Source organism: Mus caroli, chromosome 6 (assembly GCF_900094665.2).
Source record: "Mus caroli chromosome 6, CAROLI_EIJ_v1.1, whole genome shotgun sequence".
NCBI lineage: Eukaryota > Metazoa > Chordata > Mammalia > Rodentia > Muridae > Mus > Mus caroli.
In genome coordinates, this window is record NC_034575.1 from 24,410,355 (window position 1) to 24,432,422 (window position 22,068).

Consider the following 22,068-nt stretch of genomic DNA (forward strand, 5'->3'; position numbering starts at 1 on the left):
AAAAAAAAAAAAGACTTCTTTCATGCCTTTGACCGGTTTCCTTCCAAAGACAAAGAAGTGTCAAATACTTCAACTACAAGCAATTTAGGACATAGAGTAGTATTTCCAAAACAGTCTTACTATCTAGGATTAAAGTTATATGCCACCATGCCCAGCCCTGTTTTCTTTTGTATAAGTGTAGGTCTTTCTGGATTAGTCAATCTTCTAACCCTAATTTGACAGTAGTACAGCACAAAATGCCCACCCAACAACCATAAAGTTTAAATGTACTATTCTAACACTGATGGGTTAACATCAACACAAGCTACTTAATGATCTAAGGTTAAGTGTCTCATACAGGTCTAAATATTACTATTCAGTAAATCATACCATCACAATTACTTGCCAATCTTAAAAGAATCAAGTGTGACTGGGGAGATTATTCATGGATAAAGTACAATCGTTAGGAGCAGAGTTCAGAACCCTAGAATCCATGTAAAAGTTGGGCAGGTATGGCAGCCACCAGTATTTCCAACACTTGGGAGGCAGAGACAGGGCACCCCTGAAGCAAGCTAGCTAGAATAGCCAGCTAGGATAAAGGAGAAACCCCAACTCAATAATAAAAGTAGAGATCAATTGAGGAAGGCACTCTTTGTTAACTCTAGACAGCACTCCCACTACACACATGCATGTCTACTACACACTTGGGGAAAAAAAAGAGAATCAAAATTATTTTTGACAAATAAAAGAGACTTGTGTGAACAGTAAAATATGGTTAAGAAAGAATATAAGGGTCTTTAGGCCAAGAAACAGCAAAGTTTGACTTGTTTTATTTTTCCCAAAGATATTAATATGAAAACATTTACCACTGGCCCACGGAGGCTGAGCATATGTGGTTCTCTTCACATGATTTTAGCTAGTCTATTCACACTACTTCTATACAGGCTGTTTCTCTATATATAACACTTAACACACTTTAGGTATTTATTTATTTATTTAAAATATATTTTCCTTTCTAGTCTATCAAAAAGACTTCATTTCACCAGCAAAGTTTTTGGCCTGAAGGACTAGTTCTGCCCCTCTCATGGAGAACTTACCTGTGTAACTAGTGGCTGTAGCAGAGCTGCAGATCCTTTGCCTACACAACGAACCGCAAAGCGCAGGCATCTACAACAACGCTCTACAATTCGATTGTCAGCTCGGTGCTTATTTAGAGTCTCAGACAAAACTGGCCATATCTAAACCAAAAGTTAGAGGATGGGGAAGAAAGCACATCAGCTAATAGCTGAGAAAATCATCCTAAATTGGTAACATCTGATTTGGCTTAAACAATTAATAATAACAACAGCAGCAATAATAATTATTCTTGTTATTAGAGATAGTCTTACACCATGGCCCAGACTGGCCTTCAGCTCACTATGTGGCCCTGGCTGACCTCAAACCTGTGATCCTCCTGTATCAGCCTCCTGAGTTACTGGGATTACAGCATACATTATTGCACCAGGCTGATATAAATAAGATTTTCTTTACACTAGTACACATGGCCTGATTCAGCCAGAATGTAAATATATATAAACAGGTTCATATATTGCCCATTAATAACATGAAATTGCTTCTTGAAACACACCGACTACTTAGAACAAGACACCCAACTCTTAACTTTATAAAAATAAAATACACATTTTCCTAAATTTCAAGCTTCCTTAGTGAGGATAAAAATGAATTACAGAGGAAAATAATATTTAAAGGCAGCATCAGGGAAGTGGAAGACAAACAAAAGTACAGGGTTATAAATAGCAGTATCTGCTACAGTGAACAACTAAGGCGATCTAGTATTTATGTAACTTCTAAAAACCATCACTCTGGCTGTAAAGACTGCACAATAGTAAAGGCACTCGCCACCGAAACTTACACCTATGTTAAATCTCTGAGACACACACAGCGCAAGGGAAGAATCAACTCCTGTGGGTTGTCCTCTGGCCTCTGTACATACACACAATTTACAAAACAAGCAAGCAATCTAACAAGCAAAAATCCCATGCCTCTTGATCCTCACTCACATTATCCTGAGTGAATACAGTCTAAGGGGAATCTTACGTAGAGGGAGCTAATGTCATCAGCACTGACAAAAAGGTTGTGCTAGGGCTGATTAAGCTCCCCAGCAATTAAGTTACTTTTAGAATTTCTACTTTTTTTGCCTTTCAGTGCATTTCCAAACCGATTTTATTATCAAGTCTAAACCTAAAATCAAGCCATAACGATAGTTTAAATCTCCTTATTAACAAATAACACAGTGTCTCTTCAACTGAGGTCCTTAAGGCCCTAAAAGAAAAAGAAGAGAATGCCCATCAGTACTTACTTCCTGGATGACTTTTTGGCATGGATGAGTCTGTCCATTTTCTACAATAGGATTGGTGTGTCTGGCAAAAGACAAAAGCCCCAAACAGTGAAAGAAAAAATTAACTAAGAACCCAGACCATGCTTTCTGCTCATAAAATCAGGTGGTAGAGTCATTTACTTACATCAACCGTTTCTTCTAGCCTATTCAAGCAAATACAAATATAATTGAAGCCATCCCACAAACACACAAATATTCAACTGCCCCTTGTTCACGTCCACTAGAACAAGCAAACTCCATGCAACTCTGGCTATGTGGGCAGCAGGACAGGTACTACTACTTTTCTATTATTTCTCTTTTAAACCTAACTGCATTGTTTGTCCAAATTAGTAACGATATATAGAAACTGTCTGAACCGTCCCTGAACATTAAAAAAAGCTGAGCCAGGTGCGGTGGTGCACACCTTTAATCTCAGCACCTGGGAGGTGGACATAGGCAGATTTCTATAAGTTTGAGGTCAGCTTGGTCTACATACTGAGTTCCAAACCAGTCAAAGCTACATTGTAAGACACTGTCTCAAAAAAGGAAAAGCTAAAAGGCTCTAAGAACTATAGCTTACCAAGAGGTTTGCCATTGTTCTAGACTGAACCTATGATACAAATTATGATCCACAGAAAAAAATTCCAACTTCTCTGTCTAATTGTACAGCCCACTAATTTGAGGAAAAGCCAAGGGAAATGGCATGATTAACAACCAACTCCATGCTACTCTTTTAAGAAATTTTAAGAACTTTAATAGTAACATTATAATTTTGTTTATATCACTGTAGATGATCTTTTATTTATCACAAAAATAAAAGCTATTGTTATGCCAGGCACTCAGAAGGCAAAGACAAGTGGATCTCTGGGAATTCGAGGACAGCCTGGTCTACAGAGCTTGTTCCAGGACAGTTAGGGCTACACAGAGAAACCCTGTCTTAAAAAACACAAAAGCAAACAACAAACAACCAAAGCCAGTGTTAGCAGACCCTGGCTCACAAGAGGCTCCTAGCTATGGAAGGAAGGGAAGAAAGCGTTGCATCAAGTCCCAGCGAGACTTGACGGTAACAGCTAGTAAGCATTACAATGCCCAACACTGGCTTCTATGCAGCCATGACTTGGATATTCCAATTACCTACAAGTCTCACCAATTTATAAACTATGCAATTCAGCAAAGTTTTGGTTACCATTACTCAAATGTCTTTTTAATCACGGCTCCTCTTGAATTCAAAGGATTTATTTCACCCAACACTGAAGAGACTTCATTAATTTCTGGACCCATATAATATAGACTAATGATTTCAAAAGGATTGTCTCTGTACCAGCAGAGAGAAATGGCAGTATCACCTCAGAGCCTCCGTCACCCAGGACCTGGGATGACAGACATGTACAACCACTGTCAGCTTGCTTGTTTTGGTGTTTCACTTGTGCTTTTATTTGAACTCTAAAAAGGAGTCCAGACATTCCTTTCTTACCTAAATATTACTGCCAGGCGATCTAAGAAGACCGTGGGATCTGAAGAAATGCCATTGCTGGGCTCCTGAGACAACAGCTGCAGAGACAGACGTTAACACACACAGATCTTCAGTGAAGATGGAACAGAAGACAGTCTTATAGAACAACATTTGACTCAACTGCTTATTTCTTTAAGAGGATCCAAAAAATTATTCAAATGCTATACAATTTTTTTATTTGAAAATTACTTTCCTCCTTGTTGTACCCTGGATTAGACTGTATATCAATGTATTTACCCATCTTATCACTCTGGAAGATAAAATGATGTTTTGATTTTTTTTCATTTAATTAAAATAATGTCTATAGGGCAGGAGAGATGGCTCAGCAGATAAGAGCACTGATTGCTCTTCCAGAGTTCAATTCCCAGCAACCACATGGTAGCTCACAACCATCTGTAAAGCTACAGTGTACTCATATACATAAAATAAATAAATCTTAAAAATAAAAAGTTTAATATCTATAGCAGTGGTGGCACACTCCTTTAGTCCCAATACTCAGAAGGCAGAGGCAGAAAGATCTCTGTGAGTTCAAGACCAGCCTAGTCTACAGAATGAGTTTTGGAACAGCAAGGACTATACAGAGAAACCCTGTCACATACAAAAAAAGGGGGGTAGGTATGTCTATAATACAAATTGTACATTATTCCTTTATATTAATATATGTAACATTTATATATAGCTTTAAAATATTTTTGAGAAGTGTTTGGCCTGTGTGTATTTAAGTATACCGTGTGTGAGCCTGGTGCCCAAGGAGGCCAGAATAGGGTACTGAAACCTGAACTCAGGTCTTCTACAAGAACAGCCAGTGTGTTTAACCTCTGACCTATCTTTCCAGACCTTATGTGCAGATTTAAAAACAACCAAAAATCCCCAAAGCATTTATTTAGTTAGGGGTTGGGGAGGCATGTAAGTGCCGTGGGATGCATGTGGCAGTCACAGGGCAATCTATGAAAATTAGTTTTCTCCTTCTACCATCTCCCCAGGCCCTTTGATTTTTAGATAAAGTATAGCCCAGGCTAGCTTCTATCTCCTAACAATCTTTCTGTCTCAGTACTTGACTACTGGAATTATAGGAATGTGTCACTATTCCCAACTTTTATTTAGCTTCATATAATATAAAGTGTTAAGATTATTACTGCTTTAAAGCATGTTTTAAGCAAACTGTCTCTCATTCTCCTAAAATTTCTTAAATATTGCTAGCAATATTTATCATTATGGCAAATTCTGAAACTTCTATTTGTATGTCTACTATTGCTGCACTAGAACTGCAACTGGAGAAGAGCTGAAAGCTTAAGTGTTCTTTAAGAAAATGGGTAGAGTACAGATTGTTTTCTTGGGACAAAGCCTCACTGTGCAGCTGAGGCTGCCCTTGAACTCATGACCCTCTTGCCTCATCTTTCTCCAGAGTTGGGGAGATTTCAGGTGTGTGCCAGTACTCTTGGCTTCTAGGGTATGGTTTTACTTGCTAACCTACATGGTCTTTTCACACTGGACCTTCTAAATGGTTATCACCAACATAGAATCTCTGCTGATTTTCAACTAGTCACCTGCCACATAAACAATGCTTTGGTCAACAAGGGACTACGTGTTAAAAAGTCATTTTATAGCACTGTAACAGATTTGAAAAACGTTTAACACATAGCAACTTCATAGTTACTCAAAAATCAGTATGCAACATTTACTTCTATATTTGTGAAGTATCTAAAATGACTGATATGTTTACTGTACTATTATTACTGTTACATTGGTTTTGTTTCTGTGTTTTAAGAGTGTTTCACTATTTAGTTCTGGCTACCTAGAATTCAATATGTAGCCTAGCTGGTCTCTAACTGCTGAATCAGTCTCTCAACTACAGAGGGTAATGTCTGCCCTTATTATTTTAAACTGTATGCATACGCAGGAAAAAGAAATGCTATGCTAACAGCAGCCTTTGCAACCCAGTGTTTGCTATGCTTTTTCATTTTCATCAAGAGGTCATATCAAGTGACTGACCTATACCTTCTGGCTTCATACAAAAGAGTTCAATGTTCAAAGGCCTGCCAAATTATCTAATAATGCTTTTCCCAGACTATTTCCTGCTGCAAGCAAACATTCACCTGCCTGTTTCCTACTATGCAAATACTCAGAATTACTAACTTTAATACATTTCAGTTCATCCTCTTGCCTTTTAAACATATAACTAACATTTATGTATATATTTGTTTCATTCCTTACTCATTTGGGCTCACCTTTTTCAATGCCATAACCTGAACAGAACATAACTCACTTAGACATTCTGTGATCTTATCCAAAGGTAGTCTTGCTAGGACAAGAGCTGTTCCTGAAAACCAAAAATGACTCAAATGAAGAGCATAAAGACTGGACTGAAGTAATAAAATTGATCTACATTACACAGATTAACAGAATTCTTTTTAAAAGATTAGCAACTGTTTTAAAAACTATAACGTTTCTTGTACATATTTAGAATTCAGACTGATTTTTACATTGATATAACTCAAAATTCATTTCTTAGCAGCAAATATGAGTATGTTTAATATGACTGTGTTGCCTCTACCCCAAATCTATAACTATGCTGTACAAAACATATGGCATTCAAGCAATGATATAACTTGATAGGCTTAAGTTTTGCTAAGAAAAGAATGTATGAACATTCCCCCCTTCACAATCACTAAGTACATTACAGCTGATAACCCCAAGTAATGGTTAGAGACTGTTACTAACCTTTTAGCAAACCCACAGCAGCTTCGGGAGACAACATGAAAGAATCAAGGGAGTGGGCAATTTCTAGGAGTCCATTAAAGTGCTGAGCCATATGATCGCGACAAACAGAACAAATGTTATGAATGGCTTTGGCTGCAGCAGAAGCCAGAGGCTTTTCACACAGGCCTTTCATCAAATAGCCCAATACAGGGTCTAAGAAATAAAGCAAAATGCATATTTTATATATATATATACACACACATATATATATATATGAAAATTACATGTTGTAAGTATATATACTCCAGAAAAGTATATACTTTGCTGCAATAAAGGTTTACTTGTTTTTTATAAGTAACTTATAAAATAAAATATATAAAAAAATATAAAATTCACCAGATGTGGTAGGTGACACATGCCTTTAATCCAAGCTCTTGCAAGGCAGAGGCAGGTTGACCTCTGAATGTGAAGCCAGCCTCGTGTATGTAATAAGGTCCATACCAACCAAGGCTACATAGTAAAACCTTGTCTCAAAAGAACCAACAGGGGGCTGGAGATGGCTCAGTGGTTAAGAGAACTGGCTGTCCTTCCAGAAAACCCAGGTTCAATTCCTAGCATCTACACATGGCAGCTCACTGCTGTCTGTAGCTCCAGTTCCCAGAGATCAGACAGCCTCACACATACACACATGCAGGCAAAACACCAATGCACGGGATATAAAATTTAAAACAACAAAAACCAAAACCCACAAGTTTGGAGCTGATCTTACTGACGTAGTGTCAGGAGGCCCTAAGTTCCATTTATTTCATCTTTCAATTTTTGTCTTCACTGTAACCATCTGTTCCTTCTGACTCTACAGACAGAGTTTGAAAACCATTGACTATGAGCTGAAGGGCTGGCCATTAAAGAGTGTGCACTGTTCTGGAAAACCTGATCTCAGTTTCCAGCACCTACACTAAGTGCTTACAGTTGCCTACAACAGCAGACCAGAATAATCTGATGCCTCAGGTTCTGCAGGCACCTGCACTCCTAATGCTGTGCATATCCACAGTTACACATAATTTAAAACAACATGTAAATACATCTTTAACACTTAAGCAATTTTTTTGTTATTTATGTGTATGTATACATATATATGTATATGTTCAGATGTTGTGCACATGTATGTGTAGCCCCACAGCTGAGACTGGGTGTCTTCCTCTATCATGCTCCATTTTATTATTGAGACAGATCCTAACTGAACACCAAGTTTGCTGATTGGTTTACTAGCCAACCTGTCCTGGAGATACTGTCTCTGCCTCCCTAATACTGGAATTTCTGTTAGCCACCTCATCTGTCAGACCTTCAAGTTTGCAGGGCAAACTTTATCTACTACACCATTTCTCAAATCCTATCTGTATTACTTCTAAATGAACGAATTTATAACTATTCCTTATTTTACCAAAAGTAACTGTTTCAACAAGTTGTCTGCAAATGTTTACTTCTAGAGTTAATTCTACTCTTCTTATTACCTTTCTTTACAAAATCGTATTTTAAGAAAACAAATATTAAAACAAACCAAAACAGAAAGTGTCAGGTGGTAGTGTTATATGCCTTTAATCCCAGCATTCCAGTGGCACAAGCAAAGGAATCTCTGAGTTCAAAGCCAACCTGCTCTATAGAATGAGTTCTAGGATAGCCAGGGCTACTCAGAGAAAACCTGTCTAAAAAAACTGAAGAAAATAAGAAAACAAATATTAAACATGTTATAAGAGTGTAAGATCATTTTCATGTGAAATATAAAAAAACAAAAAAACAAGAGAACAAAAATGACCCAAAAGCCCAAAGGAATCAAGACAGTGGTTATCTTAGACGGAGAGTTATAGCTCAGGGGTAGATGCTTAGTTAGCATATATGTGGGCCTGGAACTGATCCTCAGTACTATAAAGTAAATTAATTTGTAACATAGTCTAGTATAGTCTATCTTCTTCATTAAAAGCCCCAGGCCTGTTTAGTTAAAAGACACTCAGAAGACAGAGAATCTGAAACAATAGCCCCCCAAAATTTCAGTATTGTAGGCTTTGGCTATTAAATGGAACATCAGCAGTTTTGATTATTTTTCAATAAATATTAACACAGCATTTATTTACTGCTGATTTACAAATCTCAGTGATATCTGCAAGTAGGTATTGAATTTTGCTGCTTGTTGGATATGACAAACAATGACCTCACATTTGCTTCTTGGTAGAAAAATGGTTCAAAAAGAAATCTAATATTGAAACAGATACAAAAATTGTAGAAATGTAAGAATTAGAAAACAGCAATTTGGTGGCTGGGAGGAGACTGGGTAAAGTGCTTGCTGTCAAGCCCAGAGATCAAAGTTCAGATCCCCAGGACCTACAGGAACGCCAGACACAGCACTGCACACCTGAGACCCAGGGCTGGGTGGCCATAGGCGACTGAACTCACTGTCTACTCACTACCTCACTACCTAATGCAAGTTCAGCGGGCAACCTATCTCAAAGGGAAGTGCAGAGTGACAAGAGGACACACAAAATTCTCAACTCTAGCTCCTCGACTTGACACACACACATTCACATCATGCATGCACGCACGCACGCACCCCCCCCCCCCCCCCCCACACACACACAGTAATCTCGAGAACATTATGGAATGGAATGCTCTACTTGCAAAGTAGTTTATACTAAGCACATCTATCCTAAGGCTTCATGCACAAACTGAGAAAAAGAAAACATGTTTCCTTTTTGCAGAAGATTATTTGCAAACATTCACATATTTGGGACACATAAAATTCTCAGAATGAATCTCTTAAATTTTTAAATTTTCTTTGGATTTCAGTCTTTATCTACAAAATGGGGCTGTTGAGATAAATGACTCTAATTCTAAGTCCAACTCTCCAGTTTCATTTTAATTTATATTTATTTTGAGTAACTCTTAGCTTTTACATGAAATACGTACATAACAGAAGACCCCCTTCCCTTCTTTTTAGTCTATTAGCTTTCAGAAGAACAGATTAACTGATTAACTCATACATGTATCAGACTAGAGAAACAAGTCTTTAAAACTTTTAAACTTTTTAAGCTTTTAAATTTTTAAACCAGTGTTTGTGCTTTAAGAAAAGTACTAAGTAGTCCCACCCCACAGCTGTTTCCAGCTAAGCTGCTTACAATGCACGTATTTTATGAGAAGAAAGCAAGGAAACAGGTCCAAAAGAAAGAAAACACCGAGGCAGCTCAGTGGTGCCAGCAGAGGCAGAATTCACACTCACCCAGGAACTGGGGATTCCGGTCCACCACTTCGCTCATCTCACCCACCAACTCAATGCTAGTGTACCGCACAGCTGTATGCACGGTCTCTGGGAGATGGACAACTCCCTCTAGTACCTCCACAAGTGTAGGATTGTTCTCCCTGAGAAAGAAAGCAAGAACTTACAGTTACTGTCTAGAGGGTAATGTTCTGGCCAAGTAATAGGCTGCAGTGAAACCTCGTATTGCCTAAGGGCTTCTAAGTAAGTAAGTAACTATCCAAATGAAAGTGCTGACGAGGAGTTTACTTTCTCGTTTTCTTGAGGTGCTAAGAATGTGCTCTACCATTGAGGCACATTCCCCAGCCCTGCATATTTTCCAAATCTTCAAAAGGAGACAAAGACAAAAAATAAATACATATTAATATTCTAGAAGAACATTGCTCCTCCTTCTGAACAAAATGAAAGTATCTATGCTCCCAAAAAGGCATTTGCAATTGGAAAGGCAGCTATTAGCTGAAGATGAAAGTCATCTTTTAAAGAATCTACTTCTTTTATTCCCCTATCTGCAGCACCTAGAACAGTACCTGGCACATAGTGGGCACTCAAGAAATACTGCTTAATGCTTTAATGAATGAATGAAGGAACCCAACAACTCTCATAGACCACTTCTATTAGCTGTTATCCTCCAAAAGATTTCCTATAGCTGGATAATGGATACTTTGAAAAGTTGAGGTATATCGTCTCACTAACTGAAAAAGCCCAAGAAAACAAGCTGCAGGGGCCACTAAGGTGCTCTGGAACAATGGGGGGGGGAAAATGTAAACTAACCAAACATTTTCTACAGTCTTGTGAATTTAGCACATTCATCCTTCTACTAAACTGGGTTAAAAATACAGCAGAGAAGATGTTCCAGTCAGAATTTAATCCAGAAATGAAGATGTTTAGAATGAAGAGATCCAGGATTACAGCATGAGCACACCTACCTATTACTAGGTTCATTACAGCCTTTAAATGGGCAAAAACCAAAACCCTGTAACCACACGCTGGTTTGAAGTGAAGAGAAACAAGTAGTTATTCTCCCACTGATGCCTTAGACTTCCTATGGGCACTCAGCCAGTTACAGGAGTCTACCTATCCTTTTCAAATCAACATCTACTGGGTACAATAATAATGATTTTGGTAACCCTCAGGCCATCCAAGAAGGCTCCAAAAGATAACTAGTTTAAGTGCAAATACTATAGTAAGTAATTAAGAAGCAAAACTTCTATTAGAAAAAAAAACAGACCTAAATCATCTCTTCTTGGGTTGGAAACATGTCTAAGAGTTCACAGACTAGGCCCTGAAAGGTAGCTAAGAAAGAAACACTGTGCTTTTAACAGGTACCCATTTGCCTTAACCATCTTTCCAAACAAGGTCCTAAGTAGAGGTGGAGTGTAAGTAACTGATCAAAATCCAATGCAACTTTAAAGTTATTACATCAGTGTCAAAACTCAGGACACAAGCAAACCATTTAAGAACACTGCCATCATTTTCCATTCTAAGCAATTACAACTCAAATTTAAATAATTTACAATTTCTCAATGGTAATAACAAAAGTAACAACTGTCATTTAGAATCTCTATTCTTTTAGGTGAAATGGTACTATTGCTCTCTGCCTCTACAACCCATAGGTTCCCTAATACAGAAAGAGAACAATATAGTTAAAAAGCTAATAATAACTTTCCCAATCTCATTGTTTTTAAGAAAATATCAACAATTTAACACTCTAATCCCTTGATCATACCCAATGTCACAAAGGAGCCACTGAAAGGGGGAAACAAACAGTAGAAAAAAAGTTTAACTCTAGAAAATGTATTAAAATACATCGTCATCAATGTAGGCTACCCTGCACTAGACTGAAGCTGGAAGACTGGACAGCAGCATAGAAGTTGTGATACTTTCCAATAATATTTCATAGAGAAATGTGGTTTAAATCTCCTTTCTCTTACTATTTAAGAGTTCCCAACAAAAGACTTAGTAGACACTCACGGATCCACACTCTTTGCTATAGCAGCCATGATAAAGAGAACCGCTTCTGTCACCTCCCAGGGTGGGTTGCCTTCCTTCAGAGTAGAATACAACTAGAGAAGAAGAGGTGGGTTATGGATCCATTAAAGAAAAACAGAATTCCAAACACAAAACAAAAAATGTTAGTTCAAAGAAATCTGGTTCTTTTTTTTTTTGGTTTTTGAGACAGGGTTTCTCTGTATAGTCCTGGCTGTCCTGGAACTCACTCTGTAGACCAGGCTGGCCTCGAACTCAGAAATCCGCCTGCCTCTGCCTCCCAAGTACTGGGATTAAAGGTGTGCACCACCACCACCCGGCTGATGTTCTGGTTCTTAATTTCCCAGATTATATCTGTGTGTGGAACATGACTAGGTATTAGGCCAAATAAAATGTCTACAATCAAAAATAAATAACTGTAAAAACAAAGCAAATTTCTACAGTCAAAAAAAAAAAAAAAGAGAGACAGACACTATAAAGGAAAGCAAAATAAACTCATATTGTATTACAGAACTTTCAATGTAGTATGTATGTATGTATTTATATCATTTCACAGTTTCAATTAATGATTTAGCTAGCTTGTTTGTTTTCATTTTTGCCAAAGAACATCTTCTAAATCTGGAGTTCCACAAACATACTGGGCAACATTGACAGCTTATGTAATTAAATTCAAAAAACATCAAAATTGAAGTCAAAGACACACAGCCAGTGAGAAAAAGAGCTGAAATCGGACTATAGGTCATCTACCTACTACTAAGTCTGTTTCCTACGAATCTCCATAATGGATTCCAAAGACATGCTTTGTAATGAAAAGTTGTAATTTCATGAATGTCTCCTGGGTAAGATTATACACAAGTTGTATATACAAAATTGGTGTCAAACTTTCATCTTCCCAATTTTTCTTACGTTACTTTGGTGTCACTACAACACATCATCTAAACTGTCACACTAGAACTCATTAAAGTATGATCCAGCAATACAAAAACACCTGATGTCATTCTAACATTCATTAAGTGATGTGGAATGATGATAATGACTGCAACCTTATGAGGTCAATTGTCACTTATTCATCACCAGAAAACCACAGGACTGTTGACTCTAGTAATATCCACCTCTGGAATTAAGCTACACAGGAATCTAACTATGAACCAAGGAAATACCATAGAACTAAAGATTTGCCAGGATCAAAGCAGGAAAACCTGCCCATTTTTCCCAGTGCGTCCAAATCCCTGTAAGTTTCCTGAAGATTTCCATATTTATCAGCTGCACACATGGAACAGCTCTTCTCAGTAAGAGTAATAGAATAAATCATCTCAGTAAGAGTAATAGAATAAATCATAGCTGAATTTATCTGTCCGTGACATATGGTTTATCAGACCCTAAACAAACACTGCTACTATATGCCAGGCAATGTGCTAGGCACCTACAAATCTACTATCTCATTTGGCCACCAAGCTTGGGGGGATGGAACATTTACAGAAGCTATAGGATAGAAGCAAAATAAACACGATCAATGTGATCACTAAAACTGGCCCAAGAATCTCCAAATGAACTTACCTGAGCAAAACACTCCATAGATCCAATCAGGAAAATCAAGTCCTTCACCAGGTCTGACACTCTCATTCGAAACTCCCCAAAGTCATCGGTCTCTTCAGGAACTCCCTCCTGAAATTCAACAGAATGAAAATAACACCTGTCCAAAACTCCCCAAAGCTGTCAATTCCCCTTATAGAATCCATAGAGGAGAAAGTCACTAAGGAATCAAAAGCCAATGAAACAAAGTCTGAAACCACAGTCTATGCTCCATCATAACAGAAGGTCAAGTGCTTCCCAAGTGTGTTGAGTCGAGTCTATACTCCACGTTCCCATGAGAAGAAATCCTTCAGCTTACGTGTGACTATGCATGTCTATTTTTCACACCTTGTTTGTTGTTAATAAAGTCAGAGGTGAAAAGTGATTGTAAAGAAGTGGTGAGCCGGGCGTGGTGGTGCACGCCTTTAATCCCAGCACTCGGGAGGCAGAGGCAGGCGGATTTCTGAGTTAGAGGCCAGCCTGGTCTACAAAGTGAGTTCCAGGACAGTCAGGGCTACACAGAGAAACCCTGTCTCGAAAAACCAAAAAAAAAAAAAAAAAAAAAGTGGTGAAAGTTACAACCCTAGCTAGAAGGTCAGCTCCTTAACACTGGACAAACATATCTGAGGCTTTCTTCTTCTTCAAAATCTTAGAACAAGCAGGGCGTGGTGGCGCACGCCTTTAATCCCAGCACTTGGGGGCAGAGGCAGGCAGATTTCTGAGTTTGAGGGCAGCCTGGTCTACAAAGTGAGTTCCAGGACAGCCAGGGCTATACAGAGAAACCCTGTCTTGAAAAAAAAACAAAACAAAACAAAAAATTCTTAGAACAAAATAACAAAAACCAATCATTATCACAGTAACTTCACAAAGAAATTTTTGGATTTTAAATCCTATCCCAATGCACCTTTTTTAATCTCTAAAAAAAGGCATTACCAATTATATTTGAGACAGTTAAAGGCAGCTATGAAAACGTTAGGCCACGGACACCCAGTATCCATCCCTTAGTACCACTGACAATTGCTCATCTAGTTCAGCCTCCTTACTTTAGGAAGAAGAAACTAAAACGGAGGAATGAAGAAAAAGAATGGCTTTTCAGATGAGACGATGAATAAAATTCAAAAGGACTATAAATTTTCAAGTGTAAAAAAATTTGTCGAGGAAAATGGTGTCAAAGAACCGACAAAGAGCAGTGCTCACACTTACTTAGGGTAGCCCTGAACTAGAGCGGCTTGTGTGGGATATTCCAACAACTAGGGATCCTCAGTTTAGAAAAGTTCAGAGACTAGCAAGTCAGATTCACTGCTCTAAGCCATTAAGTTTACTCCAGGGGCTGGACCACAGCCACTCAACAACCAAGCAGAAAGGTCAAATAACGGAGACACAGTGTGTGTACAGGGCCTTACACAAAGAAGGTGCAAGAGTTTTCCCATGAATTATGTTGTGTATCTAATGTTTTCTTCGAAGCAAATGTCTATGTATTTTCTTTTAAATTATTAAATGACTATAATATAAAGAAACTGTATACATACATGGAGAGAAATGATGATTCTCAATATCTTTACACGTGGTTTTTCATTTTTTAAATCTTAGTTTTTAACCTAACCGTGTATCCTACACTATTGAAAACAAAGTAGAACGTAGAAACCGATGTGGTGGTGCATACCTGTATGTAATCTCAGCAATCAGGAGGCTGGAGTTCAAAACTACATATCAAAACACTGTCTCAAAAAAAAAAAAAAAAAAAAAGAACCAGATAAAGCCAGGTGTGATGGCACATGCCTTTAACCCCAGTGTGTGGCAGGCAGAGGTAGGTGTATTTCTTGAGCCTGAGGCCAGCCTGACCAAAATAGTAAATTCTAGGCCAGCCAGCACTACACAGAGGACCCTGTCTCAACACAAAGAAAAACAAAAAAACCAAGCAAACCACCAAGGGCCTGGGATGCACTCAGGTGAGCACTGCTTTAGCATCCTCAGGGTCTAGGTTTTGGCACTACACAAAAACAAGAAGGCCCGAGCAAACAGTACAGAATTCCACACTGATTTTTACCACTTATCTTAACTATTACTACTGCAGAAGTTATCACTATTAATTGTGGTATAGCGGTTCACCAAGTTTCTGAGCATAGGTAATCATTTTCTATAACATCATTTACAGCAAATTCCTTTAAACATTGCTGCTGGCTCAGTAGGACCAGCCTTTCCACAGAGGTCTAATTTTGATTATACCAGTACTGACTTCTTCACTGTAAGCTAAAGTGGAAAAAACCAAAAAGATTGTTAGATCTGTTACCTCATTTCCCCCCCAATTTTTCAAATTAAACCCAAAAGGTAGGAATTTAAAGTAGACAAGGGTGCTTACATGGTCTGGTTCCAACTGGCAGTGTCGAGCCAAGGCATGAAGCAGCCTCTGAATGTATGCTTTGAAGATGCTGTGAATAACTTCATCATTGGTTTTGTATAAATGTTCTCCTAGTCGGTACCAAAAGTTAAAGGAAATTTCTACTACCTGTTAGGTAAGAAAGAAGACGGTTTATTTGTGGAGGAAGAGAGGAAACCCAGTCTCCTTACTATTTACCATACAGGAAGGACATTCACTGTTCACTATTCCATAGCATATACTCAACTCGTTAGGAACCACCTTTGCTACACCATTACAGATTCGTTATGTTACCTCCTAAATACCTTCCCAGTAGGCCTCAACATCCACTTAGATGACTAGCTTTATATCCTATTTATTTTGGGGGAAACTTTTCCCAAAGCATATTAAATGCAATAGAAAACAAAAACATGTGTCTTCTAAGGCATAGTTCCCCCAAACTCCTGGAATGTTTAATTATGCTCACATCAGAAAGACTTCTTCCTTTACGATCCTACACTCACACTCCTCCCCCACTTTGAGACAAGGTCTCATGTAGTCAGGGTTAAATTCAAAGTCACTAAGTATCTAAGAATGACTCTGAACTCCCTATTCTCCTGCCTCCTTCTCTCAAGTGCTGGGATTCAAGGCATCATGCCCAGCCCTCATTTGGCTGTTTTCATGAACATGAGTAATGGTAAATAGAAATGTATGGAAATCAATGACCACTAGCTTCCAAACGGGGCTACTTCAGAAGTGACTGCTAGCACATAGGGCTATAGTGTTTTAAATTTTACCCAATCTGCAACTCCTTGGGAGATTCTGTAGATAAGCAAAAAGCACCTGCTCGTGCTGAGAACCACAGGAATAAAAAAGAACAAGCATAGAACAACCTGATGTCGCTCCTTTCCATTAAGGATCCAAAGAAAAGCTGTTTAAAATGAAATGCAACCCAAGACACACACACACCATTTTTTTAAGGCAAGATTTCTTTGTGTAGCCTTGGGTGTCCTGGAACTTACTCTGTGACCTGCCTCTGTTTCCCAGTGCTGGGATTAAAGGTGTGTGCCACCACTGCCCAGCTGTTATTTTCTTTCCTTTAAAAGTAAACACGATTGGGGTTGGTGATTCAGCTCAGTGGTAGAATGCTCGCCTAGCAAGCACAAGGCCCTGGGTTTGATCCTCAGCTCTGAGGAAAAAAAAAAAAGTAAACACGATCTAAAGGTTTATTTTTATTATTGTTTATGTGTACATGGAGGGAGAAATAAGTCCAGGTGAGTGCCGCACGTGCCAGGGATGTCAGAAGTATCACACCCTGCCGGTGCTGGGAACTGAACTTGGGCTCTCTGGAAGGGCAGTATGTGTGCTGCTAACTACTGAGACATCTCTCCAGATCCCTTTATTATTTCTAAATTTTTTTAAAGATTTATTATTTATTATATGCAAGTACACTGTAGCTGTCTTCAGACACTCCAGAAAAGGGCAGCAGATCTCGTTATGGATGGTTGTGAGCCACCATGTGGTTGCTGGGAATTGAACTCAGGACCTTCAGAAGAGCAGTCAGTGAGTGCTCTTAACCACTGAGCCAGCTCTCCAGCCCCCCCCCTTTATTATTTAAGTGATAAAAAGGAAGTATAGTTTCTTGAATAAAGAACCTTCTAAAACTCCAGGAAAAAAAAATTTTCTTACTTATGTTTATGTGTATATATGTTGTTAGTATGTGTGGCTGTGCATCATGTGAATGCAATGCCCATAAAGGCCAGAAAAGGGTCTTGGGTCCCTAGAGACTGGAGCTATATTCTAGTAACTTGGGTCCCCAGAAAGAATAGCCAGTTCTTTTAACCACTAAGCCATATCTCTAGCCCCTAAAATCTAGGAAATTTGTAAGTAGTATAGCAGTACATGCCTATTATCTGAGCACCTGGGAGATGGAGACAGGATCCTTATCAGGCTTGTTCGCCAGGTAAGGATACACATAAGCTCTAAAACAAACAAATGGAAGGGCTGGCTGAGGCTGTAGCTTGGTAGTATCAATTTGTCTAACACATGCAAGGCACTGAGTTTGATCCTCAGCACCACAAAGTGGTGTCTTAAAGAAAATTATGATTTTAACAAATATAGCCTCCATGAAGCCCAGGCTAGCCTAATGCTCACAATGCAGCCCATGTTGGCTTCAACTCTTGATCCTCCATCTTGGCCTTCAAGTGCTACAATGATGGGCATTATAGGCATGTGCCAACATATCCAACTCATAAAACCCTTTTTCTTTAAAAAAAAAAAAAATACAGAGACGGGGTTTCTCTGTATAGCCCTGGCTGTCCTGGAACTCACTTTGTAGACCAGGTTGGCCCAGTGCTGGGATTAAAGGCGTGTGCCACCATGCCTGGCTTTTATTTATTTATTTATTTTTAAGGAGTATTTTTTTTTTAAATGAAATTCACTATGTACACTAGATAGCCTTAAATTCATGAAGATTCTCCTGTGTTTGCTTCCTGAGTGCTTTGATTAAAGCCATGTGCCTGGTTAAAAAAAAGGACACTTTTCAAGACAGGGCTTCTCTGTGTAGCCTTGACTGTCCTGGAACCAGTGTGTGTGTGTGTGTGTGTTAACAGTGGAAGATAATAGGTTTTCCTTCTATTAAGAGTCTGAGTCGACTATACCAGTTAACATTGACAACCAAATATGAGAACAAAACAAAACAAAATAAACCAGAACCCAAACACAGTTCTTTAAAATATCCCAATCATGGGGTCACTAAGATGGCTCACTGGGTAAAGGGACATGTTGAGTAGGCACATTCAATTCCTGAAGCCACCATGAAAGTAGGAGAGAACTGACTGTTGACACTGCCTTGCTTCACACTCACACTAGCGCACGTGTGCTGCTCCCCAACCCCACATACAAATAATGAAGTTGAAAAAAATAAAGTAAATCCAGATGCAACTCTCAGATCACATAATTCAAAACAAGACTATAGTTTCTCAACAGGTAAACAGAATATGCTATATACAACCAGAGAATAACAGCCTTAACCCAGTATAGATACTACCTCATACTGAGGGTGGCCTGCACAGATAAGAAGCAATTCCAAAGTTCGAAGATCTCCCAGACCTTGGCCTGGAGTACAGACAATTTTTTCCAGGAAAGTTTCACATAGTTCGGTGAAAATGCGGCAGTAATTCAGAACTCTGTGGAGGTGGAATGAGAGTACCAGGTCAAGAGTCTGGGCTTTACATACTCATAGTCAAAGGAACTAAGGCTCCTGGCTGAGGCCCATCCAGTGAATAACTCACTCTGGGTACCATAATCTCTGGGGCAAATGCTTGTGCTTAGGATGTTCACATCTATACAGAAAAATATATAATGGTAAGCCGATTCATATTCTCTATAACAAATGTTTGAATAAAAATTCCAAATTAGGGTTCTGGAGAGATGGCTCGGTGGCTAAGATCACTTGTTTGCTAGAGGGTTTGAGCCTGATTTCCAGTATCCTCATAAGTTGGCTCACAACCTTCTATAACTCCAGCTCGGGATCCAATGCCTCGGGTCTTTGCAGACACCTGCATTCATATGTGTGTGTGCGCACACACACACAAAAGAATAAAACCAAATCTTAAAAAATCTAAAATTCCAAATCAGACATTTCAAAAATTATTATTACCTTGGTTGTTTTTGTTAGGTTATAGGTCTCTCTGTGGGTATATGCATGTGTGAATGCAAATGCTCATGGTACAGAGCATTCAATTCCCTAGAGTTGGAATTATAGGCAGGTGTGAGGGTCCAGACCGGGGTGCTAAAAGCCAAAGCCAAGTTCTCTGCAGGAGCATAGCCCATTCTTAACCACTCAGTCATCTCCCCAGCCCCTCAACTGGATGCTTTAAAGCTTATGACTATTTCTTATAGTCTTCTCATTTTAAGAGTTAAGAAAATACAATCACCAACTGGTAGTAATCCTCTTCCCAGATCCAACATGGCACTTCAGATAGCATGCACTTTATATTCACAATGCCACGGAGAATCAAAAGACGATGGGTGAACTAACAAAGATTTGAAAAACCACAGACTGTAGGTAACCCAGAGCTCCAGAGTCCAACAATTACTCACTTGTCCAAATCTTCCCGTGCCACAGCCATATGATAGGCAGTCTCCAATGTCAGGACTCCCTGAAAAAGCTGCATGGCCAACGGCAAATTAGTCTCTACATTTTCAATAGCATAAAGAGCTGAGCATACACAGTCTGAAGCAGCTTCATGTAGGTTAGATGAGGTCTTATCTTGTTGCTGGAAAATAGAAGAAATACAGAAGCAGAAATCAGAATCACTGTAGTCCAAGGAAAACACTTAAACCTTCTTCTGAAAACTGTTTTGTGTTGTCTTATGAGACAAGGTGTCCTGTAGTGTAGAGTGGTCTTGAAGCAGCTAGCCTCCTGTTTCTCCTGCCTCTACCTTCCCTGTGCTAGAATTACAGAAATGCATGCCAGTGTACTGAGAGTACATTATGAATAGCCCCATAATGTCAGACCTCACCATGACAACATCTTCCTTATTTCCAGACATGCCAAGAAAATGAAAAGTCATTATTCCTCAATCAGACTCATATAAAATTTCCTTTTATTTTTGCCTGTTTTTTTGGGAGATGAAGTCTCACTGTGTAGCCTTGGCTGGCCTGGAACTCACTACATAGACTAAACTGGCCTTAAACTCACAGAGATCCAAAGTAATTGTGTAGCTTAAGCTTTCTTGGAAACACAGCATTCTGTGTCTCAGCCTCCAGAGTACTGGGATCACACATAAGAGCCACGATGCCTGGCAGTTACCAGATTATCCCCACGCTTCTGTTTATACGGATTTCTTCTATGGATGATGGCATGCTTCTGCCATCGTCTTAACTTGAATTCCATTCTCTTTTTAAGTACTACTTAAAAGGAAAGGACTCAACAACTCCGAAAGGCTCATTACATACCAAAGTGAGATCTCAGAATACCAAAGTTAAGTAGAGCCCCTTAAAACTTCTGGGATACAGCTGGGCGTGGTGGCACACACCTTTGTATCCCAGCACTCCAGAGGAAGAGGCAAATGAACCTCTATGAGTTTGAGACCAGCCTGGTCTACATAGTGAATTCTAGGTCAGCCAGGGTTATACAGAGAAACCCTGTCATTCAATCAATCAATCAATCAATCAATTTGGGTGGAGAAGAGGCATAACATAGAAATGAAAAAGTCTCCCAATTTCTCATTTATAATGACACATGCTAGCATATAAGAACATAAACGTTTGAAATTTTGAAGAAAAGAACAATGGACCTAAAACCACATCTACCTAATGAATTAATAAAAAATGAAAACTACTACTTCTTGCTGGGTATCATAGAATATACTAATAATTCAAGCACTTTAGGAGGATGAGGCAATAGGATTACTACAAATCCAATATCTTCATGGGATAGAGTAAGTTCCACGTTAGCTTTGACTTTAAGCAAGTCCCAGAGCTGGTAAGTGGCTCTGTAAATAAAGGTATTTGGCTAGCCTAACAACTTGAGTTTGATTCCTGGAACCCACATAATAGAGATAACCCCTCCATAACTGTCTTCTGACATGCACATACATATAATAACTGATTTTTAAATGCAATTTTATAAATTGTAGTGCTTTTAATCCTAGCACTTAGAAGGTGGAGGTAGAAGATCAGGCATTCAAGTTCAAATGAGTTCAAATACAGTAATAACAAAACATGCAAAAACCTGTTCATTCTCTGTGTACATTTTCTTTGGAAATTACTCGAGGAAGTTCAAAAAGTAAGTAATCAACCCAAAAAGGTAGTAAATGGAAATCTAAGGATCATAACTGGGGAACAAATCTAATAAAATTTATAAGAATAAGAATAAATCAGAGGGTCCAAGGAGGAACCAACATGGTGGCACAGGCTCCAAGGTCAGCACTCAACAGGTGAGAGCAGAAGGATCTTGAATTTGAAGATAACCAGGACCATACAGAGAGCTGTAAGCCAGTCTGCTACAGAGTTGAGACTGTCTCAAAAAAATGATAGGAAAGTACAAGAAGGGAAACTGCAGGGCTCTTATTTACCCATAGAACTGAGAGTGCCTGTAAATTTAGTGAAGCCATCACTTTAAGTCTTTCTCGATTATCAACAACAAAACAGACTCTGAAGTTGGAAAGCTAACATGTAAATCATCTCAATTTTTAGTATTGTTTTAAGATTTATTTTTATGTGTACGCTGTTTTACCTGTGTGTGTGTGTGTGTGTGTGTGTGTGTGTGTGTG

At 38.8% G+C, this 22,068-nt stretch overlaps 1 protein-coding gene across 2 annotated transcripts in view; it reads right to left on the minus strand.

The window, feature by feature from the left end:
- The window catches only part of Tnpo3 (transportin 3), a 70,682-nt gene that overhangs the window by 18,495 nt on the left and 30,119 nt on the right, over window positions 1-22,068 (minus strand). For both annotated transcript variants that reach the window (XM_021164057.2, XM_021164058.2), the window contains 11 exons: window positions 19,892-20,067; window positions 18,837-18,975; window positions 15,791-15,937; window positions 13,417-13,524; window positions 11,845-11,936; window positions 9,838-9,977; window positions 6,591-6,782; window positions 6,098-6,189; window positions 3,831-3,907; window positions 2,339-2,399; window positions 1,077-1,217 (listed from right to left, as the gene is read on the minus strand). In XM_021164057.2, the coding sequence (XP_021019716.1) occupies window positions 1,077-1,217; window positions 2,339-2,399; window positions 3,831-3,907; window positions 6,098-6,189; window positions 6,591-6,782; window positions 9,838-9,977; window positions 11,845-11,936; window positions 13,417-13,524; window positions 15,791-15,937; window positions 18,837-18,975; window positions 19,892-20,067 (1,365 nt within the window). The remainder of the gene's footprint in view (window positions 1-1,076; window positions 1,218-2,338; window positions 2,400-3,830; window positions 3,908-6,097; window positions 6,190-6,590; window positions 6,783-9,837; window positions 9,978-11,844; window positions 11,937-13,416; window positions 13,525-15,790; window positions 15,938-18,836; window positions 18,976-19,891; window positions 20,068-22,068) is intronic.